The 27,570-nt window shown below is 46.1% G+C and overlaps 1 protein-coding gene across 7 annotated transcripts in view; it reads left to right on the top strand.

The window, feature by feature from the left end:
* The window catches only part of LOC135911547 (saccharopine dehydrogenase-like oxidoreductase), a 420,598-nt gene extending 393,448 nt beyond the window's left edge, over positions 1 to 27,150 (top strand). For 4 of the 7 annotated variants that reach the window (XM_065443875.1, XM_065443876.1, XM_065443874.1 and 1 more), the window contains 3 exons: positions 4,758 to 4,839; positions 19,513 to 19,622; positions 26,907 to 27,150. In XM_065443875.1, the coding sequence (XP_065299947.1) occupies positions 4,758 to 4,839; positions 19,513 to 19,615 (185 nt within the window). In that variant the 3' untranslated portion in view covers positions 19,616 to 19,622; positions 26,907 to 27,150. Of the gene's footprint in view, positions 1 to 4,757; positions 4,840 to 7,535; positions 7,691 to 19,512; positions 19,627 to 26,906 lie in introns of those variants that run through there. The other 3 variants (XM_065443870.1, XM_065443871.1, XM_065443873.2) reach the window with 3 other exon arrangements.
* Positions 27,151 to 27,570: the final 420 nt, after the last annotated feature.

Below are 27,570 nucleotides of genomic sequence, written 5' to 3'. Positions count from 1 at the left end.
TCTGCAGAAAACTAAAGTAATGTTTAACAGTCTCGGAAGACAACAGCAATTTACAATAGGCAGCGAGGCACTGGAAGTCGTAAGGGAATACACCTACTTGGGGCAGGTAGTGACGGCAGATCCAGATCATGAGACGGAAATAATCAGGAGAATAAGAATTGGCTGGGGTGCGTTTGGCAGGCATTCTCAGATCATGAACAGCAGGTTGCCATTATCCCTCAAGAGAAAAGTATATAATAGCTGTGTCTTACCAGTACTCACCTACAGGGCAGAAACCTGGAGGCTTACGAAAAGAGTTCTACTCAAATTGAGGACGACGCAACGAGCTATGGAAAGAAGAATGATAGGTGTAACCTTAAGGGATAAGAAAAGAGCAGATTGGGTGAGGGAACAAACACGACTTGATGACATCTTAGTTGAAATCAAGAAAAAGAAATGGGCATGGGCAGGACATGTAATGAGGAGGGAAGACAACCGATGGTCATTAAGGGTTATGGACTCGATCCCAAGGGAAGGGAAGCGTAGCAGGGGCCGGCAGAAAGTTAGGTGGGCAGATGAGATTAGGAAGTTTGGAGGGACGGCGTGGCCACAATTAGTACATGACCGGGGTTGTTGGAGAAATATGGGAGAGGCCTTTGCCCTGCAGTGGGCGTAACCAGGCTGATGATGATGATGACGACGATGATGATGATGATATGCAGTCATTGTAGATGCATGCCTAAGTCGTGTTCATCACCATAACTGGCCTTTTTTATGTTTATTACAGGGCAATGGCCTCTTTCAAAAACCTCCGGTTACCCCTGTCTCGCGCCTGCATAACCAATCAATCAAAGTTTATTTCACCAGAAAATTCTGGATAGTCTTCAGGGCTAAAAGCTGCTCTAGGCAGCTTGACCGAGTCCCTGAAGACCCTTACATTGATTGATTGCATAACCATGAGTTGATTGATTGCATAACCACCTTTGATTGATTGCATAACCATGAGTTAAGGCTGTTAGTGTGATAAAGAGTCCTAGCCAGTGCTAAGAGTAATAGGCATTATGTTAAGAGACAAGAAGACAGCGATATGGCTTAGGCAGCGATCAGGTGTAGCTGGTGCTGTAGTCCAGATTAAGAGAAAATGGTGAGTTTGAGTAGATCAGGCAGTTAGTTTAGTTTATAAGCAGTGGCGTGCACCTATCTGACAGAAATTATGCCTGTGGTAGTGAAATGCCTTCTTGAGGACAGCAGAAAACCAAGTGACATGAGGCTGGGTAAAGTGTTTTTTGTTTATATATATATATATATATATATATATATATATATATATATATATATGTATATGTATATGTATATATAAACACTAGCATATGTCCACTTCAGAATAAATACCTCTCGTATAGTGGTCTATATATACAGTCCATATATCGAACACTTTCTACATCACCTGGAAAATCGCATGCATATTTAATTTTTTATTTCGAGCTCTGCCACCCCAGACCACGTGCCACCCCAGATCTCTGCCACCCCAGACCACGTGTGCTCTGTTGACAGGCGGTGAGCTTTTCTTCAACGCCCTCGAAGATAGCGGTGGCGCAATGGGCGTTCCCGACTGCTGTGCACCATAGCTGCATAGATCGATCGCGCCGAGGGCACCATTTGAACGTCGCTGCGTACACACACAGTGGCTTGGCTAGTTCGACAAAATCGACTCATTGTATTTGTGGCACTGACGCCTCCTCAGTGCCGCACTCTGCCCCTGCCGCGCCTCGCGAGGACCAGTGGTTTGCATCCACAATGACGCAGGACAGCGCGCACTCACTGGGCTCACTCATAGACGCCTTTGCAGACGCCACTTAATACTTTGTTATCAAAAGCGTTTCAAAATGCTTCGACTGACGAGCGTGGAGATTGCAGCAGAAGTAGCGGCCAAATGAAGACTCTACCGAGGTTGATCCCACAAGCGCTGATGTTGCCCTGCTCCCGACTTTAACTGAGGCTTCTTTTGGCCTTTCTACACTGCTGGCCTATTGCTTGTGGATCATTTAAACTATGTGGAGGACTCTGTGTTTAAGCACGTGGCTGCCAATAAGAAGCAGGCTACACTGCTGCAGTGCTTTCAGCCAAATAAATAAATACTTTGTGTGAAGCTTTGAGTGTTTACTGCGCCACGGTTGAGGCGTGATCGGGGATCGTTGTTCGAAGCACATGATTAGCCTAGACCGCACCAGCTTCGCACGGCGGACGCGGTCGGCGCTGCCTAGGCTAATTGTGTGCGGCGCAATTAACCTCGCTCCCGGCAGACAAAGTCAGTGCAGCCAAGGCCAATTGCATGTCGCGCAACCGAATGCACGTTCCGAAGAACGATACCCGATCGTGTCCTTGGTTCATTGATTAATTTGCTGAAGCTTTTGATGCATTTTTTTTAATTTTATGTATTCTGGCTATATCGAACTATTTGGCGATCACCGCGCTGTTCGATACATCGAGGTTCGACTGTACACACACACACACGCAAGCACGCACGCACACATACCCACTTGTAGCGATTTATTGGTTATAGCGACCACATTTCATCGCATTTACAATTTTGCAACCCTGCCTGTTGAAGCTACATCCAGATATAACGAACATTTTCGAAAGCACTGTACTGTTATAATGAACACGTCAAAGCCGGTCGTTGTAAAAGGAGGCTGCATGTGAAGCACAACACCTGGACTGAACCAGGTGCTCGTTTTTGCGCAGTTCTCTGTGCAACGCTGCATGCATCATGTTACGCACACTGTTTGGACGATTTTGACGAGTCTAAACCAAGGTCCACTCAGGCGTTGCTATCAGATGTTCAAGTGGCCTGAGTCGGCCTGCATGCAGCACAATGCACAGCTGCTATGCAAAGTTGAAAAGTGTTGGCATTTACGGTTTGTCAATGCTTCATTTACATTGTTGCTGATAGCAGTTTGTGATGGGGTTGTACCTTTTGAAATTTGCACTTTTTTGGCTGAAACGACATATAAAAACGTAACTTCGTGGCTGTTGGCGCACATGTGGCCAATGCTACGGCCGAATCATATTGTGACATAGTGATGGTGGACTCAGTGTTAAAAACTGAGTTACAAGTTTAACTCTTTGTTGAACAAACTTGTGACCAGAAAAATAAGTAACACTCAAGCACAATGATAGCGGCGAGTAGAGTTGATCGTAGAAAATCTTGTCTGCAGGTTAAACATGTCGGCTTTTACACGTGGCTGGTCGAAGGGTCCAGCATAATCGCTGGTGCCTGTGTGCCTTGCAGAAAGTACTACAGAATTCATGTTGCGCATGTAATCGGATTACACAAAGTTTGGTGAGAACATACACAACAGACAAAATCAAGCATAACATTCAAGTTCCAAATAATTCCGGCCTGTCATGCACTGAGCAATAACGTTAAGTTGTTAGCGGGTGAAATGTAGTTCCTGAGAAAAGGATAAGGAAGTACATGTGTCAGTATGCAGAATCCACTCATGTCCCGTTGATGGTACAATATATCCCAAGCTCTTGAAGAAAAAAGTATGGCAGATGTGCTGTACTTTTGAAATGGCAGTGGACTGGAACCGGCCGATCACCATTTCGAAAGGACCGTAACACTGCATTTCATTCTTTAACGAAAACTTGCTGTTAGATATAGAAAAGTGCTAGGAGCAAAAATAAAGATACTGAGAATCCTATTTTCAAACCAAGGTTGTGTCGAATCGTAACTGCCAATGGCCTGATCCATTTTGCGGAACTGTCAAATTCGTTATAAGCGGGTTCAAGTGTATACCAGATTTTTAAAAATTGCCTGTGGAGGGTAGCACATTTCTAGTCTTTGAACTGGATTGCTAGAAGACGCGGACATTACTCGCACGATGAATCAAACTATATAATTGAATACTTAGCAAATTTTGCTAATTATGTTGTTAACTGATTGTATTGTGGCACATATTATTGCAATTTGCAGATTGTAGCCACTGCATTTGCAAGACATATTTATTCGGAACAAACTCTGAATATGGCACTGGTTTGAAATATGCACCATCAGAATTGTGGTGAAATTGTAGTGCTGTTTCACTTACTATTTTCCAAAAACATTTTATGATTGAATTGCAAAAATACTTAGAATGTCAAAGTATCTTGTTGTGCACTTGAAATACCGGAACTGGTGTAATTTTTAGAATTTGTGCCTTTCGAATTCACTGACTGCAATTTGCAACTTGAAATATGTGCCATAAAATCATTTGTTTAGAATCATTTGCGATATTTTGGTCGCCTGTGAATTGCAATTTCTTGTTTAAACATAAGGCGCCAAGTAAAGCATAAGGGAAAATATTTGCAGTTCTTAGTGGAAATGTAGAAATATAAGCTAAAGGGAAACAATTTCCACTGGCTCCCACCAGTGGCAAGTAGTTTTTTCATCCACTTTTATTTCCCTTTAGTTTATCATTTCTACACTTCAATTAATGCTACAAATAACTTACCCTATGCATTGCTTGGCTTCATTCTCTGTTGGTTTCTTACGGCTGTGTCTAACAAAAATAGGGCCCCTTGGTTCACCTTCTTCTTGTTCATTTTTGTGCTAGTAATATCTGCTTCTCCTGAGTAATCCAGCTTAAGAACAATAATGTGCTACCTTTTTCAGGCAATTTTTAAAATAAATTCTGTACAGTGCAAAGAAAAATGCCCAATAGATTGGACGTGATGATAATGTTGATGACGTGGTTGCTCATGGTCACACTGATCTCACTGCCTGTTATGCGCAGACCCGGCATATGTGACGACAGCCATGTGCATGGTGCAAGTGGCACTGGTGGTGCTGAAGGAGAAGGAGATGATGATTGTCAAGTGAGTGTCTCGCTGCCTTCTTCCTCCTTGCTATGGTTGGCGACCACCTAAAAATAGACTGCTGTCCAGCAAATATACTAAAGCAAGGTTTGGGTACGGGTTAGTTGGTATTCCATGGTATCAGTCGTCACTTACAGCGCGTACATTCGCAAACAATTTGTAACCTTTACTCATAACATTGTCTATGCCATTCCACTTTCATGCGGAAGAACATATGTTGGTCAAACTGGCAGATGCATCAATAAGAGATTAAAAGAGCATTGATATAACGTCACTAGGGTAATCTCGGGTCATTCGGGTATTCACTGCCAAGATTGTTCCTGCAAGCCCATGTTTGAAAGCACTTCCATTCTGTATAAGGCTCATAGCAGGATGACGAGGGAGATTGTGGAGGCCTACCAGATTGCAAAATTAGAGCAAAAGTGCGTAAGCAAGCCTTTGGTGTCGCTATCTGAAAAGGAGGTACGATTCCTTGGTTTATCTTTGTGACCATTGCAGTACATGTTTTCCCCATGCCTTGCACACGTGTACGGTTCATCGAAATGCACCACTGAATGTTCTTTTTTACTGTTACGTTTGTTTCCACTCGCACGGTATATATTTATTGATGCATGCGAAAATGAAATATAACGTTGAAAGTGAAGCGCTGGTGTCTGTGTATCTGTTTCTTTCTACGTCCTCGTTCAGTCACTCTTATACACTTTACCATGGATTCTAACCAACTAGCCCGCCAACATGTTTTAACCAATCCTCAAAAGTGTTCTCTTGCGCCGGCCATCTCGCTTATGCAAAGCATAGCACAACAATGTCTGGATCGATGTTGTTTATTTTGTTATAATGCATAGATTGTGCTGCACATCAAAAAATTCTCAGAATTTTTGTTCAGACCTGCATTATTTTATTGTTTAAAAATGACTATGGGGTATTATGTAGTGCAGTATGGTTACATGTATATAACCTTGAGCAAAAAATTATAAAAGTACTTAAAAAGTTCAACACTATCTTGATGTAAATATGTTCAGCTTGTTAGCGTGTTTCCTCACTATGACAGGGTTTCTACAAGCAGAGAACTTGTGTCAAGAAACAAAAGAGTTCACAGTCGCTTTAGCATACACTAAATATGATGAAGTCGAAAGGCTACACATTCACGAGACATTTGTTAAATTATTTGACATTCTGATTCGAATTCCTTGTTACTTCCTATTACTCATTTCCTCCTACCAAAAGCTGTGGGTTCGAGTGTCTTAATTAACTCTATCTTAACTCTTGCGTTACTGCAAGAAAATGGTAGTTTTTTAAAAGTCCCGGGAAAAATTATTTACCACTACAAATAATACAGTTGCCGCCCGTTTATTCGGACCTCACGGGGACTGCGAAAATGTCCAAATAAACAGGTGTCCGAAAAAGCAAATTAAAAATAAAATCCTTTATTTCTACGCACTTATTTGGGCTCGGCAGTAGGCTTGAATAAATATGAATGCGCCGTTGCACGCTGTTCTGTTTACGGGCAATCAGACAAGCCTCAATCTCGGAGATGGCTGTACGGCCACTATAGGCGGCTGAAAGCACAGTCACTGCTGGTACACGCTCCGCATGCAACGGCAGCGTAGCACATGGTGCGTCATCTTCTGACTCAGAGTCATCGTTCGGCGGTGCATCAGAAACCTGACGAATGATCTGGCCCTCGTCAAGTTCTGCGCATGTCAGTACAGCAGTGTCAGCACCTGTGAAACTGTCAAATGAGACGGTGTCCAGAATCTCAATGCAACCACTGCACAGGTCTCGGCAGAATATTTTCCACGTCAGTAGGGAGCACATTGGAAGGCGACAAATCTTAGGCCTCCCGGCACCGGCTTCCCAGAATTCCCTAGCGCAGTCTGTGCGGGCACTGTCAGCGCCATTAGACACTTGACGCGATATTTCTGTATGCCGTATAGGATCACTGGAACCACGACACAGCACGCAAAGCAAACACCACCATGCCAACACCAGTCGCACAAACGAAAAACGTGGCCTACTCGCAGCGTCATGCGCAAAGAAACAAATCAGCTGCTGGATTGTCTTGACATGGCTTACTAAGCTGAAACCGGAACTGCTGTAGAACCACTCTATCGAAACAGGCAGAAACGATGATCCAGCAGAACTTTTTGTTGGGCTAGTTGGTGCATGTTACTGAAGTACTAAAGTGCCAAACAGATGACACAAGAGACACGGACTAGACACGGACAAGACACGATCCATGTCTCTTCTTGTGTCGTCTGTTTGGCGCTTCAGTACTTCAGAAACGATGATGATGAGCCAGGATTTGCAGTAGCGCCACTTTGTGAGACAGCAAGGAGGCTCCGTTCAGAACAAAAATGGCGTTCAGCAAATCGAACCTTGCATCGCTCAGAGTCGGTGTATGGTGCTTTTAATCGAGTTGGCTCAAGGAGTGTTCGAAAAACCAGACGAGAGGTTGCAAGGTGTCTGAACTTTTGGCAGTTGTTATACATTATGGTCTATGGGGAGAATGGTGGTGCCGCAAAGCAGACCGAATAATCGAGCATGTCCGAATTGTTGGAGTCCAGAAAATCAGTCGACAACTGTATTTCAGCACTCATTGCAGCATAGCATATTGTGCATAATGAAATGCTCTTTCCAAAATCATACATGGCCCGGAAAATCTCGACTGTCTAGCACTGACAACTGCTGGGCAGGAAGAGAACGGCTGGTGGCAAGGGGGTGATGCCTTGGCTTGCAGCGACCACTTGTGCAGTGATGTCACCGCCCTAAAGCATCCAACAAGGACCGGCAACTGCAAAATGAACCCCACGACATGGCTCTGTGCTCAGATGACGTATCTTGGATCTCACTTTAGACCCGCTAGGCTTCAAAGAAACTGTAAGTGCAGAAACAAAAAGTGCTGCATTTTGCTACGCCAATTTTTGAAGCAGTTTCGTGCTGACAAATTGGGCAATCATGAAGGGAATCCTGCTAAATGAGAGGGGATCTTTGTGGCTTAACAAAATTAACAATAACAACCCTAAAATTTAGGCGAGACCCTTAAATGCAGAACTCAAATTAGCCTGCTCAAACCATCCGCATTGCTATGCAACTTTCCCTTCTTATAACCAACGGAGAAGTTGTACTCTTGGAGAGTGAGGCTCCATCAGAGCAAGCGGCCATTTTTGTGGGACATTTGATTGAGCCACGTCGGAGGACAGTGGTTGCTCTCGAAGATGATCCTCGCTATGTACAAGTAACACGACAACTTTTGGGCTGCCCAAACCAAACAAGCGCGTTCCTTCTCTGAAGCACTGTAGGCTTCCTCTCTTATAATTAGTTTACGGCTGGCATGGAGGATAGGATGTTCCTCATTATCGTCGCCGACCTGACTAAGTACCACGCCCATCGCTCTGTCACTTGCGTCGCACTGAACTATGAATTCTTTTGTGTAGTCTGGCATGCGAAGCACAGGACGAGAAACCAATAGCGTTTTCAAACTTTGGAAAGCGTTCACTTTGTCCTTATCACAGCGCACGCTATTCGGTGCTCCCTTTCGTAGGGCGTCCATTAAAGGACTTGCTATTTGCGAGTAATTCGGAATGTACCGTTGATAGTACCTCACAAGTCCCAAAAATGAACGGATGTCTGTCTTCGTGCGCAACTGTGAAAATTCCCCAATCGTAGCTGTTTTCAGCTCAGCATGCCATCTCATGTCCTGACCGACAACATGGCCCAGATAAGTAACCTGCGAGCAGCCAAACCTACACTTTTCCACTTTCATCGTTATGCCCGCTTCCCTCAACCGTGAGAACACCTGTTTGATGTGCAATACGTGCTGTTCCCAGCTGTCCGAAAAAATTGCTAAATCATCAAGATATGGCAAGGCGAACTCCTGCAAGTCTTTCAGAATAATATACATTAACTTAGAGAAGCTAAACGGCGCGTTCTTCAGCCCAAAGCTGAGTGCGAGAGGGCGAAATGTGCCTACAGGCGAGATGAATGCGGCATAGCGGCTGGCAGTTTCTGAAAGTAGAACTTGCCAGTACCCCCGCACGAGATCTATAGTTGAAATGTATTTAGCAGCGCTAACTCTTTCAATTCATTCCTCAATGTTGGGTATCGGGTACAGCTGATCCCTAGTGATGGCATTTAACTTCCTGTAATCAACGCACGGACGAGGGTCCTTGTTAAGAGTTTCTACATGTATTAGCGATGACGTATAGTCACTTTCAGCGGGCTCAATAACTCCCAACTCTAGCATGCGCTGTATCTCTGCCTCCATAATCTCTCTTTGTCTTGGAGAAACCCTGTAAGGCTTTGATCTTACTGGTTCGGTTGATGTCAGCTCTATTTCATGCGTTATTAGTTCGGTTCTACCTAGCCGATCGCTGAATCTGTCGAGATATTCCCCTAACAGCCCTCTTAGCTCATCTAGCTGCTCGGGACTAAGAGAGTGCGAGCTTACCAAATCTTTTACCACTTCTTTCAGGCTGATTTCAGAGTTGGAAGTCGCCTTACACTCATTAAACTCGGTACTAGTGCCATTCTGCTCTTTGATGGTATAGTTAAAGACTGCGGTCCGCTCTGTATACGGCTTCACCAAATTGCAATGATATATCCTCACCTCCTTCCTGCGACCGGGCATTTTCAGAGCATAGTTAGTATCTGAAAGTTTGTGCAACACTTTAACGAGCCTGTCCCAGTGAACTTCAAGCTTGTTCTTTCTTGAAGGATTGAGGATCATTACCTGGTCTCCCGCGTTAAACGTATGAAGCCTCGCATTCTTGTCGTAATAGAATTCGGCTTTCTTTTGAGCTGCTCCCATGTTCTTTGCGACCAGTTCTTGGGTTGCACTTAGCCGTTCCAGCAGATTTAGCACGTATTCTACCGTTGTTAGACTCTCTCCTCTTTCCTCGCACATCTCTCTTAACATTCTCAGTGAACAGAGTGTCCTCCCATACACTAGTTCTGCTGGCGAGAACTCTGTAGCCTCATGAGGAACCGTTGGCAAAGCAAACAAAGTGGCCGGTAGACAATTCTCCCAATCCTCCTTGTGTTCGTAACAGAGCGCCCGCAAAACTGGCTTAAGCACTGAATGCCACCTCTCTACACTATTTGATTGAGGGTGATAGACGGAACTGTGTATCAAGTTTACCCCACACTTTTGCAAGAATGGGGAAGTCAGTGCACTGGTGAATACTAACCCTTGATCTGCCTGAATTTCAGCTGGAAACCCAACTCGTGCAAATACTGTCAAAAGCGCGTCTGCTTCTTCGGTGTGTGTGTGTGTGTGAAAACTTTTATTGTAATGAGGTCCGGAAGCTCGACTTCTTAAGCCAAGGTGGGGCCGCTCCCACGTCTGCACTGTCAGGCCAAGCCTTTCAGCGACATCATGAGCCCTCTGGACAGCCCTTAGTTGGTCCTGAAACAATGGGCTTTGAATCCTTTTCTCCCATTATGTCCATCCTTTAACGAGGTTGAGGAGAGTCGCGGGACACCCCGCCAGCGTATGTCGGATTACAATGATGCCATCACAATCGTTGCAGTCGATCTTAATCTCCCTCTCTGGATATATTTTATTAATTCGGTGGAGCTGAGCTCTTTCAGAGGGATTGCGTCTGGAAACTTTGTAGCCAGACACAGCATGGTAAACAAGTTCCTGTAACCCGATTTTGTTTTTAGTAGAGGCCCTACCGTGTTTATCACAAGTCGTCTGAAAGGTTCTGTTATTAAGGGCACTACCTTTAGTGGAGCTTTCCATGTTTCTCCTGGTTTACACGAGCGCTGGCAGGCGTCGCGTGATCTTACAAAGTTTTTTACGTCTTTGAAACAGTCAGGCTAGTAGCATTCCATAAGCAATCTTTCCTTTGATTTGTTTATGCCTAAGTGGCCGGACCACCCATTCCCATGACAGAGACTCAAAAGGTCCTCCCTGTACTTAGTAGGTACGACTAACTGATCTAGAATCCTGCCCTTTTGGTTTCTGTAGTGCCGGTACAGCAATCCTCCTCTCTCATGTATCGTCACGTTGCGCCTAGCAATGCTCAGCTGCCAGTGACTCTGTCCACACGTAAGAGTTGATCAAAGTTCTTGGAGGCCGGTGATAATAACGACCCTGTCTCGCTTGCGATTGCGTCAGCTGGCTCTTCCTGCAGGCGTGAACTTTGGCACCCTAGTGATACGCTCTCATTGAGCTGGTCAGCTGGCAGGCTTTCCTCAACCGTTTTTTCGTCCCTCGAGCCTAGCTCGGATTCGGTTACTGAACTTACCTGTTTTGCTACTTCCACTGGAGCAACTTGGGCATTTTCAGCCGAGAGAGAGAGAATCAACTTTTGTACTGATCCCTTAGTGACGGTTGGTGTGCGCTGGCACCAGACGGGGTGGAACCTTCTTCTCAGGTCCCATATGTGTCCAGCAGTTCCTGGCCCCTAGCCGCCAGCGCGAGCTGGGTCGGTAGGTCGGGGCTGGACAACAAGGTCTCCCATCTGGGGGGGTTGAAAGCGACGCGATTTTACGAGCTTGGCCCCGCGTCAATGCCTGTACTACGCCCTTTCCCAGTTTAAGCCCTTTGTCACGTAGTAATTGATCCGAACGATTCGAAAAAATGTAGGGGTACTGCAGCGACAAAAATTTGGAAACGCTCCCCGAACGGTCCACTGATTTTCACTTTGGCCATGGGCAGACACACCTACGCTCCTCTACAACCTGTTTGATCCATGCTACTTCTCCGGTGAAGTCATCTACCGTCATGTAAGACGGATGGACAATGTCCATAGTGGCGGCACTGTCTCACCGCACCTGGCATGGTTTACCATTAACTTGCAGGTGGTGAAGATATGGGCTTAAAAGTTCCATATTCTCGTCTTTTTCATGTATGTAGGAAAAAATTACGCTAGGCTTTTTGCAGTTTACAGCGATATGTCCCAGTTTGTGGCATTTGTAACAGCGAATTGGTCTAAAAGATTCAAATTTTCTTTTCTGCTCTTTTGGTACTGTTTCCTTGTTTGATTTCTCCTCGCTCTTTTCTGTGCGCTTTTCCTCCACGTCTACAGGTTCCGGTCGTTTAGCGTGCGAACCCTTTTTGAATGGAAATGGTTTCCACGATCCATTTCGACTGTCCCAATTTCCGTCCTCGGCGTTCAGCTTTCTGCACGTTGCATACTCTTCGGCTAATTCAGCCACCCTTTCAACAGTGTTTACATCCCTCTGTCTTGCACCCACAGTTTCACAGCTTGGGAATTGCTTTTGTAGAACTGCGCTAGACACATACATTCAGTGATCATGTCTCTGCTGTCGTACACTTCCGTGCGTTTCAGCCACTCAACTAGGTTTGCCTTTAAGCTATATGCAAACTCCGGATATTCCTTGCTATCCTTCTTGCTTGTGCTTCTAAACCTCTGCCGAAAAGCTTCGGCTGAAACACAGTACTTTTTCAAAATACTAGCCTTAACTTTTGCATAATCATATGCATCCTCTGCACCGAGTCTGGCGATTACTTCCGCCGCCTCACACGGCAACATAGACAGCAACCGCTGTGGCCGTGTACTTGGACCGAAGTTCATCTTCTCGCAAGTCCTTTCCAAATGAACAAGCCTATGTCGTTCTCGACCTCAAATGGCTTTACCAGCCTGTCCATGCGGTGTGATTCTGCCTCATTTGATCGTCCCAGAGCCCCTTCACTTCCTTGAGACAACTCCAAACGTTTGCTTTCAAGTTCAAGTTGCATTTTTCTTAACTCACGATTTTTGTCGCGTTCCTCTCTCTCTCTATCCCGTTCTTCTCTCTCTCTGTCTCGTTTCTCTCTCTTCTTCAGAAGTTCCAACCCCATTTCAATTTCTTCCTCACTGGCCTGTTCGGAAATTAGCTGCATAATTCCGATTTTAGCATTTCCTTGCGCACATCTAGGCCCAATTCCTCACCAACAATCAACAATTCATCTCTCAGCAGTGTCCTTAACTCCATGATTTCTGCTTTACTGCCTTGGCCCTGCTCGCGAAACCTACCTAGGAAAACACAACCTAGCTAACAATCAACAATCTAGCTTCCCTACTGTTCTAAACAGAACAACCACAAAATGAAGCCTAAAGAGTCAAAGCGAGAACCAAGCACTCACCGCAGACACAGCACTACCTCGCAAAGTCCGTCCCACTGCTGCCACCACTTGTAAGGTTTGGAGTCTGGCATGAAATAGATGGTAGCTGGCCCATGTCGTCGTCCAACTTATCCATGCAGAGGATGTTGTTGAGGGGAAGGACTGCTTTCCATCGAGAATGAGGAATATGAGTTTATTTACAGTATCTACATAAGGACGTTGCAGTTTATCAGTCTAGCATGACTGCGAGAGAAAGCAAAATCAGCAGCCGCACAACAGCTGCTTATAAACACTCTGTCCTCCCTAGATCCCTAGGTGAGGGAAAAACGGCAGTTCACCGCTAATTGTAGCGTCCAACATCGTAGTCGACCCGCCTTTTAGGGGGAGGGTTACACACACTTCCAAAAAGGTTTTACTTGGAGACACGGGGCTTGGCCCGGGCAGGCGCCTCTTCATCCCAGTGTTGACCCCACAGACAATGACCACCGCGTCTGTCCATGACTTCTAAACCCAGTGAGACGACTGTGCAAAATATCTTCCAGGGACTCCCCTGCTTCAAACAGCGGACACAGCGAATCCACGAACAATGCTTGGTCTGCCGACCGCGTTTAGTCATAGCGGTGCCGAGGGGGTGTTGACGTGGCACATCATCATCCCTACGAAATGAGTCACCACGGCAGGTGGTGAAGGCTTCCATAGTCGCTTCGGGGAAGCTCGCCACACTCGCAGCTGCAGCTGGCTGAGAAAACTTTGCATGTCGGCACCTCTGCAGGCCGTTCCTAACAAGACACACTCTAATTATTTCAGGGATTGCTTTTGCATCTGGGGCGAAAAACAATATGCATGTTATTTTTTTATAACAAGCAAAGAGTACAGATTAGATAAATAAAGTGCTTCGGGCAAAAATCTTAACAATATCTCCTGCACGCCCCAAACAAACATATGTGTATTGCAGTGAACGCGAATGTTTCATTTGCTTCTTTTCAAGAGTGGTCGATCGCTACGCCACCGCTACTAGCAATGCAGCTGGAGCCAGGGAGAGTGCCGCCCGATGCACTGCCCATTGTAGTACACTGTACCTTTAGTGGCAGCGTCTGCCTCAGCAGAGCTTATGGGAAAGTTAATGCGTTGTACACACAGCATCTCATGGTAGAGGCATGGTAGAGGCATGGCATATCTATAATGGTGGAAGTGCGTGCATGAGTCAGCCTTCGATTACTTTACATAAGGATTACTTTACATAAGAGATTAAGTGCTTTAACAGCTATCTCTCACGTAGACCGGCACATGTACCCGACTGACACATGGTGATACCATTCCAGAGCTTGCACAGATGAGTTTTGTGTCCTCTTTTTTTCGCCTCAGTGCTCCCTTCAGTTGATAGTCGGCGTTCGTGTTGTCCACTTCTCTTCTCTTGTGTCCTGTCTGCACGCCTCACCTTTTTTGCGTAATAAATACTTGCATGAGCGTCTTCTACAGGAAGAGTCTCTTGCACTTTCTTGAGCCCTTACCATTGCAAGAAAGCATGATCAAGTGACAAGAGAAGCGAGAGAACTTGCACGACATGAAGCACAAGTGCATCACGTTAAAGACACAAATACAAGAAAAAGGCACTGTGGCACATGCACACTCTATAAGACGCAAACTGAAAGTTGTTGAGCTTTCAAAGAGCAAGAATGTTATCATTGTGCTTCTTTGGAACATCTCGCAAATAGCTCTCACTGCAAAGCTAAGGCACATTAGTGTCACAGATGTGAAAAATTGGCCATTTGGAAAAGGTGGGCAAGTCTCTTGCAAAGTCTGTAAAATAAATTTAGCACGTCGCGGAAAATGACGTACAGCTGACACGGACAATCACATAAGTGTTTGCCACATCTAGAGCCGTAAGAAGGGAATTTATGCAGTGCTGGAAATTTAAGGAATTTCTGTGTCGTTCCTGATTGACACTGGGTCATTGGTTTCAATCCTAGCTGAAGAACTTGTGGCCTCCAACTATAGTGGTGCTCCGCTGGGTGTCACCTAGACCACCGTGCGGGTCCGTGGATCCGAGCCCCTCAGGGAAACGATCAGCTAAGCCGCGTGTGTAGCGTGTGCCCGAAGCAGACGCTCGTTCGGTCTCCTCTGCGAGCGAAACAGAGTGCCACAAGGAGAAGGCCCAGAGTACAAGGAAGGCGTTTATTAGACGATCACCTTGGCATTTGCGATGACTGTTACACCCGTATGGGCGCGAGGCCCATGAGCCGAAGCTCCCGAAAGTCAAGGGTGGCACTCACTACCAGAAAATGCGGTAACACTCCGCTATTTGGGAGGATGGCTTCCAACGGCTGTGCTACCAGGGCAACGTTCCTTCCACTCAGAGTAACCTTCGCGGGCGACTCGACGCACTACGACCGCGCACGTCAAGTGAGCCATGTCTTTTTGGTGTAGCCTCCAGAACAGGAGCAGCGAATAGGTACACAACTGGTTCGGGTCGAGGACCTTCGGCAAGACCGGCCAACCCAAGGGGTGACCGGGAGAATCAGAAGTCGGTACGCACCATTTCGCTGTCCGAGAGCTTCTTTCATGTTGCCGCTCCTCGGTTGGCTTGAGCCGCCAGGAGAGAGGGAACGTGGGTTCCACCCAAACAGACAAATCGGGTGAGCCCCTGGATCGTTCTGGGGCGGACGGCAGCAAGTGTTTTATGGTCCCGCTGCTGTTCGGTGCCCTCGGAGGAACGAGAGAGAGGAAAAGCGGTGTACCACGCCCGCAAAGTTCGAAAGCGACCTCGCCGCGATGCGGCTTTTATGCTCAAAACGTGCTCCGCTATGGCGCTGCAACGAAATGGACTGCGCAGTCCCCACAAACTTTACTGACGTTATTTTGCTACTGTATTTCCTCATACATCAACATCTGTCCAGCTTCTCAATTATTCTAAGCCAGCAATTCCTCTAAAAGGATGTTTCATCACTACAGTTTCATTTCATGGCCGATGCACTTCTGTTCTTCTGCACATTGTGTCTGGAGGAACAACCATTCTTGGGCTAGGTGGTACCACAGCTCTGGATATGAAGATTCAGGGGTCACCGCTCAGGTGTCTGCTGATGATGGAAGAAACTCTTGTGCTAGCTCCTGAATTATGTTCCGAGTTCAAGCGCTTGTTTGAAAAGTGGCTAGGAACTATCAAAGATTTCACTCATAAGCTCAGAGTTTACGCGTCTGTTCAGCCAGTGGCCAGCAAACTGAGACCACAACCACTCGTCATTTGTGAGCAAGTCTCGGCAGAAGTACGAAAATTAGAAGCTCAGGACATCATTGAGTGTGTTGATTCTTCAGAGTGGGTCTCACCAATTGTCGTAGCCAGAAAAAAGGATGGCTCGATTCGCATGTGCATAGACCTACGAGAGCCAAGCAGACTTATAGTAGTGGACAGTTTTCCCCTGCCAGAAACTGAGGAACTTTTGAACAGCTTGGCTGGTGCACAGCGATTCTCCAAGCTAGATTTAGCTTCTGCATAACTAGTTACCACTAAGTCCAGAAAGTCATGATCTTATTATGTTTATAACGCACGATAAACTATTTCACTTTAAGAGGGTTTGCTTCAGACTGGCATCAGCACCGTTAGCATTTCAGAAGATGATGCATATGATCCTCAAAGGATGCAAATGCGTCTTATTTTACAGTGATGACATAATCGTGTATGGATGCTTCCAAGAAGATCACTTGGTCAATTTGCATTTTGATTTGAAACATGCTGGCCTCAGGCTCAACCATAAACATGTTTTTGACGTCGCAGAGTTGACTTTCCGAGGCCATGTTGTCAGCGACAAAGGGTTATTCTCACTGATGTCATCTATTGAGGCAGTAACAAGGCACTATCACCTACAAATATCATTGAACATTGCTCGCTGCTGAGACTTGCAGTTTTCTACTACAAGTTCATCCTGCAATCTTTCTGATGTTGTAGAGCCAATGTGCACTTTACTTGGAGGAAATTCGCCTTTTGTTTGGACTGCAGCAGCACAAAGCGGCTTGGAGCAGCTGAAAATGTTTATAACATCTTGTGAAGTTCATCCTTTTGTTTCTCAGTTACCTGTGTGCATTACAACTGATGCCTCAGGATATGTATTAGGTGCTGTACTGCAGCAGGATAACGGAACATCACTGCAAACTGTCGTGTTCAGCTCACATACTCTGTAACCGCATGAGCAGAAGTACTCAGTCGAACGTGAGGCCCTTGCCTGCGTCTGGGCCTTCAAGCACTGGCACGTCACCTGTGGGGCCGACCTTTCATCTTGCGAACAGACCATGCTGTTTTGGTTACGCTCCTTTCAATGAAAAGCACAGATCACTATCCGTTAAGGATTGTGTGCTGGTCATCACGGTTGCTGTGCTACAACTACATCATGGAATACAGGAAGGGTAGTGCAAAGGTCGTGGCTGATGCACTCTCCTGGCTGCCCGTACATAGTTTCATCCACGATGCACCTGAAGAAGAATTTATGTCTTTTGTTCCCAGTAGTTACCATGCAAGAGCTTCAAGAAGCAAGTGCCACTGATCAGGCTATCTCTCAAGTTAAGCAGTTTACCACTACTTCTTGGCCTGACAAGAAATCCTTGTCAAAAGAGCTGCTACCTTACTTTCACGTGCAATCTGAACTCTCTGTTAGTGACATTCTGTGCTGGGGCGACAGGATTGCAGGGCCTACAACTTCGCCATGCCATCTGATGGATTTGGCTCAGGAGTCAAACCCAGGAATTAGTCGTGCCAAAGCTTGTCTTAAGATTATCCATGCATGGATAATCACATTGAAGAACTTGTGCACACGTGTAGCCTGCCAGTCATGTGACAAATCAGCATGTACATCTGCAGCTCTAAAGCAGACTGTCACTCTTCCCGAGAAAGCCTGGGAAAAAGTTGCTATCAACATTGTGGGACCTTTCACACAAGCTTCAGCCAATTGCGGTTCAACGTTACAATTATTGACTATTACAGAAAGTTGCCACAGGTGGCTTTCGTACAGGATGCGACCACGTCTACAGTGAGAAGCATCCATAACTTTCCAGAAACTTCGGATACATGCAAGCGCGTCCCACGCTGTGCGATAAGATTTGTTAGGCAGCGAAACCTGGTCGCCCGATAAATATAAATACACGTGTCAATATTACAGAACAAGTATTATCATCCTCTGTTATACAATGCTAGCTAGTGCAGAACGAAAATGCTGGTTATCAGTTATGTCGACAATATCTGCGGGAAGGTGGTTCCATTCACGTGATGTACGAGGCAAGAAAAACTGAAATGCAGTTTTAGTGTTACATGTTTCGATGCCAACTTTGTGATGATGATCAATGCGATTTGACACGTATATGGGGGACGAAATGAGGGAATCGCGTAGCATGGGGTGATGGTACAGTTTATGAAAAAGGCTCAAACTCATTGTCTGCCGGCGGGATGCTAAAAGAGGTAAAGATCAGCTTTCATGCTTGTTACACTTGCAGTATGGTTAAAGTTGAACAGGATAAAACAGCAGCGTTATTTTGAATCAGCTCAAGTAAAGTTATCAGTTTTTCATGATGCAGATCTCATATCGCGATGGCACATTCCAGATTAGAACGTATTAGTGTTTTATAAAGCAATCATTTCAAAGAAGATGGAGTTTTAGAAAATTTACGACGCACGTAGCCCAACATGCGGTTAGCTTTGTTAGTAATGGACTCAGTATGGCGCGTCCAGTTAAGGTCAGCAGAAATATGAACACCCACGTATTTATATGAAGTAACCGCTTCTAACACAACATTATTTAGGTAGTACACAGGCGGAGAATTGGCACTTCTTGTTATTCGCATAATTTTGTACTTATTAGTATTAAGTTCCATAAGCCATTCATTACTCCAAAGAGAAATGTTAGAGAGGTCAAGCTGACGAATGTTAGCATCGTCGGGGGATTTTATATTTTATATTAAGCGTCACTGCCGACTGCAGCGCCATTAGAAGGCATGTGCTTGGAGCCACCTGAAGGAAAGGAAAAGAGGATGGAATAAATGGTGAGGGACTGAGTAATGTTTCCATTGATAACGTATTGAAATCTGTGCACGATACAACAATGGCCATCTGCTAGGAGCATGACAGCAGCAGTCTTCAGCATTTCACTTCGACTTCTCTGTGCGAAATTGACAGGAATTTGTTACTTTATGTGGATAATAGCAGTGTCTGGAAGTTTTCTGGACTCTTCGAATGATGCGCTTCAAGTCTTGCATTAAGATTAGTCACCTGATTATTGTGGTGGCAAATTAGTGTACTTTTTATGACCGTCTAATTACTGCCTATAGTCATTTTGAAATGTCTGTCGGTGTTGTAAAAAATGTGAGCCCTAAATAAACAGTTTGAGTATCTCGTCTTCCCTAGATTTAAGTAGCTTCAGATGCACTGTCAGAAATGCTATGTCTATTGATGTTCTTGTGGTTATGTTTAGATGATGTATCAGCGAAAACTGTGCCCTGCCCCACAATGCATGTGCACGCACTGGTGCAGCAGATTTTAAATTTTTTTTTCGCTTTGTTTCTATACCTGCTCTCTGAGAGTGTTAATGTGCCCTTTTTGCGACTCTGCGTTTTAGGGGTGGTGTCCTCAGCCCTGGTGTGGCTCTCGATGGGACGTCGTACATGGAGAGGGTCCTGAAGCGGGGCTTCCGCATAGCTGTACTCTCCGATCAAGACTGAGGAGCATGTAGGTGTGCTGCTATTTGTGGGGTTGATATCCTTGCATATCAGAATGGGACTGCTAGCTACACATGCAACACAGCACCTGGTTTCGTGGTCTTACTTTTGAGTATACAGTAAACCCTCGTTAAACCGTACCCGCTTAAACAGTAGTTTCGTTTTAAAAGTAGTCAAGTAAAATCCCCGACTCATCAGCCATTGAACATACCGTAAAAACCCGCGTATAATACGAACCCGAATATAATACGAGGTGAAATTTCTGGGACGAGAAATGGAAAAAAAAAGGTTTACCCGCGTATAATACGAGTGAGAGAAACTCGGGGAAAACATTTATTGAAACCGGACTCAGCACTTCATTCACTGTCGTCCTCCACTGCGCTTTCATCGGACAATTCCTTGTCTGACATATCCTCCCAGAGGTACTCGTCCTCGGTGCCATCGAGCGCGTTCGAGATCCCGCACTTCTTGAAAGCGCGACGCACAAGGTCTTCTGGGATGCTCGCCCATGCGTCCACGATCCACTTGCACAGCGTGGCTGGCGATGCCCGCTTCAGCCGCCCAGTTGGCGTCACTGCAGGTTCACCTGACCGCATCCACTCTGCGTAGCACCGCTTCACCGCGTCCTTGAAAGGCTTGTTGACGCAAACATCTAGAGGCTGCAGCTGAGACGTCATCCCACCAGGGATAACGACGAGTTCAGTATTACAATCACGCAACAGCTTCTTCACCGAGTCGGCCAAATGGCCACGAAACGCGTCCAGCACGAGGATGGACGGGAACGACAACAGTGCACCGGGCCACCTACACCAAACGGACTTTATCCAGTCGAGCACAAGACTCTCATTCATCCACCCGTTCTCATGGCATTTAACGATGACATTTTTCGGCAGCTCACCTTTCGGCATTGTCTTGCGCTTGAAGACGACATAGGGCGGGAGCTTGCGGCCGTCTGCCGTGCATGACAACATGACGGTAACACGCGTCTTCTCGTTCCCAGTGGACCGGACACAAACTTGTTTCGAGCCCTTTTCGTGCACGGTGAGGGGCGATGGCATGTCCAGATAAACTGGTGTTTGGTCAGCATTGCCGATTTGCCCTAGCTGAAAGTTCTTCAACTTGCGCAACGAAATAACGCGGCGCTGGAAAGCCACCAGTAACTCTTCAAACGATTCCGGCAGCTTTTGTGAAATTGAAGTTCTCCGGCGCAATGAAAATCCTGCACGGCATATATACCGATAAACCCAATGCTTGCTTGCTTTGAAGGTGGAGCTCGTTAGGCCTTTTTCTCTCGCAAGCTCCCTGGCTTTTGCCTGCATGAGCTCCACGCTCACAGCAAGATGCGCGGCTCGCTGTTCTCGGACGAATTCCGTCAGTTTGAGTTCAATTTCAGGGAATGCCTCATTCTTCGGGCCGCGAAAGCTTCTTCGCTTTCCGCTGCACTCGAAAAGTGCTTCTTTTTGCCGTCGCCATCCGCGGATACTTCCCTCGGTGACGCCAAACTGCCTCCCGGCCGCACTGTTGCCGATTTCCTCTGCCGCTAAAATCACATTTCGCATGAAAGCTGCCGAGTACTGCTTCCGTGCCCCCGACATCGTGCTCCTTCACTAAAAACGATGCACTTCGCGAAGCGCGGTTAACACGTGAACTGCCAAGGTCCGCACTCAACAAAGAAAGAAACGATGCCATAGCCACGCTGCAATAGCGAAGGCAAGCCGTAGCCAGGCAGCAATAACAAAGCCAAGTCGTAGCCATGCAGATATTACGAAGCCAAGCCGTAGCCACAGAGCAATAACGAAACCAAAACTTCGAGCCGAACTGAAATTTTTGTCCGGATCCGCATATAGTACGAGGCGGAAATTTGGGACGCTAATAACAGGAAAAAAACCTCGTACTATACGCGGGTTTTTACGGTAAAGTGTTTTGTATCCGCATAAACCGCACCAGCTTATTGCATACACATTGGTTAAAACATAGTGTTTCCACTTTCCGTTGCACAAACATGGTGGTGCGTCGTCTCCATGGGCGGCCCGGCAGAACAACAAGCCTCAGAGATCGGAGCAACGGCCTCCAAGCGCCCTGTACGTTTGCGCGTGAAGCCACATCAACATCAACATCATTTCGACGCTGTGCCAGAGCATTGTGGCGTCGTGCAATCGAGGACTCGCGTCATGCTGAAACTCAGATAAAAAAGACGCCGGGTGCTCAGCATAGAAGAAAAATTATACATTGTCCGTGCTATCGAACATGACACAAAGAATCGGTGTTGGCACATGACAGGGATCTGCTGTTGACTACGGTGTGTGGCATTTGGAATGTGAAGAAGTTGCTCGGCACCGCAAAGAGATGATGGCTATGATGTTCGACTTTTCGCCATTGTTGCCTCTGTTGTTGCCGAAGTGTCGACTAGCAACAGTGATGAGAATGGCATGGAAATCGACAGCACGGGCGATTCAGGCCCGACAGGGGTAGAAGCTGCGCGCTTTGTCAGCCTCGTGAATGCAATCGTCGCGACGAGAATGGGCGCGATAACGTAACTATTCCAAACGAAAAGTATTCCGAACTCTGGCACCCGGCAATGAAAAAGGCACCCCGGGACTTGTGCAGCACTACTGCGCACGTGCACGGAGAATACGTAACACCAACGAGGAATCTGCCATGCAAGTGTTTTCCGAGAAGAGGGGGCTGGCTGAAAAGCTGGCACGCAGCTTCAGTAAGTTTGAGGCCGCTGTCGTCATGCTAGGCTGCCGTGGCATCAAACGAAAATAACACTTTTGTCGTACGAAGTGAATAAATACTGCCTGTTTTTTTCCCCTTTTATCGCACTCTCTCTGAATTCCATTTTTGACAGGTATGTGGGCGAGCTCATGCTATTTTGGTTAAACAGCACTGCTGTTTAGTACGTACTTTTTCCAAGCTCCAGCCAACTACAGTTTAACGAGGTTTCACTGTACCATGTGTACCAAGAGTGTACCATGTCGGGCTAGTTGGTGAACCCCTATACAAGATATGTGGCTCAAGGTAAAAACACGCAAGGGCGCCAGCTTGCAAATAAATTTATTTTATGAGGCTACACCCAATATATACGAGGAGTTAAGATGCGCACAACAACATTACAATTGCAACTTGCTCAGACAAGCTATCATAAAGCAGTATCTAAAAACAGAGAGCCACTCTTGTGAAGAGACACGGAAGAAACACTAATGCAATAATCACCTTTCTTCTTTGCATACTAGGCTTCTTCCAGCAACTCTTCCAGAAAGAGCGAAGTGGCACTCCTTCTGTTGGCCTGTTTTTGTTCTTGTGTTTTTTTACCTTGCGTCATGTACCTTGAATAACTTCCTTCTTTGTTGCATGTGTACTTAGGCGCTGAATGAGAAGAAAGGGGGTTAACCGAGGGGCCTGATTTTTATTAGTCATATCATGAGAAGCCAACAAACAAAGACACCAAGGACAACATAGGGGAATTGCTTGTACTTACTAATTGAATTAAAGAAATGATAAGTTAATTGCAATGAAAGTGGATCAAAAAAACAACTTGCCACAGGTGGCAAACGATCCCGCGTCTTCACATTACGCGTGCGATGCTCTAACCAACTGAGCTACCACGGTGCTGTTTTCCCATCCACTTTCCTGGGTATCTTTTTACTACTACAACTAACCTTGGGAGTGTTAGCCAGCACCATAACTCGCAAACCTTGGCGGCAGGTGTGGAACATCCTTTCTGTCGCAGGTGTCATGAGTATATGATCTTTTTGGGTGAAGGAAACTGGTCAATAAACCCACACATGCTACCTGAAGGCATCAATGTTGCCGGATTCGAGACCCGCTTTATGTAATGAACTAGAAGAAAGGGGGCTAATTGAGGCGCCCGATTGTTATTAATCATATCATGAGAAGCCAACAAACAAAGACACCAGGGAAAACATAGGGGAAATTACTTCTACTTGCTAATTGAATTAAAGAAATGATAAAATAATGGCAATGAAAGTGGGTGAAAAGACAACTTGCCGCAAGTGAAGAACGACTCCACGTCTTTGCATTACTCGTGCGATGCTCTAACCAGTTGACTGATTGCGGCGCCATTTCCCCATCTATTTTTTGGGGTATACCGTGAAACCTCGTTAAACTGTAGTTGGCCGGAGCTCAGAAAAGGTACGTACTAAACGGTAGTACTGTTTAACCGAAATAGCGTGAGATCGCCCACTTACCTGTCAAAAACGGAACTCGGAGAGAATGCAATGAAAGGGCAAAAAACGTACACTATTTATTCATTTCGGGCAACAAAAGTCTGTGATCTTTGTTTGATTGCGCAGCGGCCTGGCAGCGACGACAGCTGCCTCAAACTCACTTAAGCCACGAGCCAGCTTTTCCACCAGCCCCCTCTTCTCGGCAAACACCCGCATGAGGCTGACATAACGTGCAGCTTTGGCCACTGTCAGGCCTGGATCGCCCGTGCTGTCGCTGTCGCTGTCATCCTCATCGCTGTCGTTACACGACACTTCGGCAACAGAGGCAACTATAGCTTCGTCGGACATATCCGGAGAAGTCTGAACATCGCTATCGATGTCCCTGAAGTCGGTGAAAGAAATGCCTCGGGTAACACCGTGCCGCTCCAGCACTTCGGCGAGCAGTGTTTCGCAAGCTTGGTCGACGGCGTCAGAAGACTGGTCGACGGCGTCGCTAGGATCCTCAGCGTCACCCGCACACACCGTGAAGCCAGTGCGCTTGAAGCAGTTCTGCACAGTCGCCGATTCAACATGGCGCCACGAGTATTCGAGCAGGTGAATTGCACCCAGCAGATCAATTGAAAAAATCTTGCCACACTCAAAGGCCAGAAGAATTCCGCGCAGCAGATTCTTTTTGTAAAGCTGTTTCACAGCCTGAATGACACCTTGATCCAAGGGTTGTGCAATCGCTGTAGTGTTAGGAGGCAGAAACACCAATTTTACAGCCGCAAGGTTATCAAGCGTGACATGCACCGAGGCATTATCCAAGATAACAACAACTTTTCTGTTTTTCGCCGTGAAACGGCAGTCGATGAGGCACATGTACTCTTCAGAAGTTTCGACGTCATCCACCCTTTCGTGTTGCTGCGGTAGACAACTCCGGAGGGCAGTCGGGCGCCTTTAAAACATCTCAGCTTGGCTGACTTCCCAATCACGAGAAGTGGAAGTTTTTCAGTTGCCGACATGTTCACACCGAACGTAACCGAAATCCGGTCCTTGGCATGCTTGCCGCCGGTGCACGTCTCACCTTTACACGCAAGCGTCCTGTTTGGCAGCAGCTTGAAGAATAGTGCCGACTCATCTATATTGAAGATATCGTAGGGCGCGTAGACGGTCAGGATGTGCCTCAGCTGACCATTTTGCCATTGTTCTGCCCCATCCACGTCGCCAACGGCACCTTCTCCTGAAACGACTCTTGTGTTTACGCCGTGCCTCGCCTTGAACCTCGCCAGCCAGCCATTGCTGCATACAAAGTCATCGTGGTTCAGCTGCGAAGCTAAAACCAGGGCCTTCTCCACAACTAGGGGTCCGCTGACAGGCAAGTTCTTCGACCGTGCTGCTTTTAACCAGTTCACCAGCGCCTCCTCCACGTCAGGAAAAGTCGAACCTCGTATACGACATCTTTTCGCGGTCGCAGCAGCACTGCAGAACAACTTTTCCTTTGCATTCCATATGCCACACACCGTAGTTAAAGGTAAATCCCTTTCACGTGCCAGCACCGACTTCTTCATGCCACGTTCGATGGCACGAACGATGTCCATTTTTTCCTGAATGCTAAGCACGCGGTGTTTTTGGCCGAGCTTCGGCATAACGAGAGTCCTAGCTTGCACGTCACAACGCTTTCTCGTAGGAAATAAAGAACGCTCTCTGGCACGGCGCCGAAGTGATGTTGATGTTGATGTGGCTTCTCGGATGGGGAGATGGATGAATGCTTCACCCTTCCAAGCGCCCTCTGCATTTGCGCTTGGAGGCCGTTCGGATCTCTGAGGCTTGTTGTTGTTCTGCCAGGCCGCCCGACGGGGACGATGTACCGCCGTGATCGCGCGACGAAAAGTGAAAACATTACTTTTTAACCGATACGTATGCGACAAGCTGATACGGTTTATGCGGATACAAAATGCATTATGTTCAATGGCCGCTGAGTTGGGGGTTTCACTTTACTAGTTTTAAAACAGAACTACTGTTTAAGCTGGTGCGGCTTAACGAGGTTTTACTGTAGATGTTTTTACTACTACAACAAAACTTGTGACTGTTAGCCAGCACCACCACTCACAAACCTTGGCAGCGGATCTGGAACATCCTTTCTGCCGCAGGCGTCACGAGTATGGGATCTTTTTGGGTGAATTAGTACAAGTAATTTCCCCTATGTTGTCCTTGGTGTCTTTGTTTGTTGGCTTCTCATGATACTTGGGCGCTGTCATTCTAATATGCCTGGCAATAAACTAGCCCAACTTTCATTAAGTGAAGCGCCAATAGTAACGGCACACAGGAAGAAATACAGATAGGACAAGGCGCTACTTGCAACTGGCGCTTCATCTATTGAAAGCTATGCACCAGCTAGCCCCACAACGTGTTTTACTGCAAAACTAGCCCAACTGTCGAGTCTTATTACAGTTGATGTACTTGGTTCAAGACAGCGCACCACTGTCTTGAACACCACAGCTCTTTGCTTCCGTTTATGCTGCTGTTAGGTTAGTTTAGGCAGTGTTGCCAACTACACGGAAATTACTCTGTGTCTGGAGATTTTAACCACCATTTTGGGCAAAAAGAAATTGGTCCTTTTTAGTACAGGAACATTTTTAAATCGTGTTTCTCAGCCTTTACTTTCAATTACAAAATAGGTGCCATTGCCGTTATCATCATGGTTCCGTTAATGGTCAGTGTGGATGTACTCGTAGCTGTACTTCAGAGGCTTGTTGACACTTTTGTTTAAATGCGGTTTCGCGTCATTCCTTGGCATTTGTTGGGGTTTGAGCAGATTAACACTGTTTAAAGCGTGACAAACTGTTGCAAAACAACCTCAGTTTAAGCACGAAGGCCCAGTTCAAATGTTCTAAAGCTAGAATAAAATATTGAAACTACAGAATTGGCCACCATTTCACATAAAAATCTACCCAAGTTCACTTTTGCAGGAAGCATATTAACAGACTTAATAATCACATGTTTATTGCAAATAGCTTGTGAAGCTTAAGTAGTTTTGAAGGGAATTGCGGGAAAGTTATTTCATAATGTTGGGCTCCATAAGTGACTACACTGCAACTAATGCAAGTTCTGTTTTGTTGCAGCTCATGGCATGGAGGGACCATCTTCAAAAGCTTCAAGAGGAGGCTCTTGGCGTTGCACTTTATCATCACGAGGTCTCGCTAGTGATAACCACCACCTCTGTAATGCAGAATGCTCTAGCATAAAGGCACACAATCATATTTGTGGCCCAGGTGGAATTTACAAGGTTCATGTGTTCTAACTCCTTCTATTAAATGCTCACACTGCACAGTGCTGCATAATAATAAACTTGGGTCCATGTGTTCATCTAATGTGACCTGTCTTTCATATTACTCTCAAAGAAAGATTTGCACCCTTTGGGGCCTATTATGTTCACAGACAGCAATTTCTATCTAGCTATCTTGTGCGAATCACCTTTCTTTAACACTGTGCAGCATTCCCGGTACTTTCAAGTCACAAACGGCACAACAAGCACATATCAGCATGATGTAGCATTCCTTACAAGACAGCAGCAAGTGCAGAACTAGCGTTAAGTAAAAGGAAGTGTTCACAAGATCTATGACAATTGGTGTTTAAGGGCAAACTAAGCCACAAAGGGTGTGAACTTTCTTGTAATGTAACTTCTCTTAAAGATCACATTCAATAGGTACTTACACACTTGGTACACAGAAAGTCACCGTTGGCAATCGGTTTGTATCAAGTGTGTAAGATATCTGAGGACACGGC

Source organism: Dermacentor albipictus, chromosome 7 (genome assembly GCF_038994185.2).
Source record: "Dermacentor albipictus isolate Rhodes 1998 colony chromosome 7, USDA_Dalb.pri_finalv2, whole genome shotgun sequence".
In the NCBI taxonomy this organism is placed as follows: Eukaryota; Metazoa; Arthropoda; class Arachnida; order Ixodida; family Ixodidae; genus Dermacentor; species Dermacentor albipictus.
The sequence above is the reverse complement of the archived record's forward strand: the minus strand, read 5'-3'. Positions and strand labels throughout refer to the sequence as shown.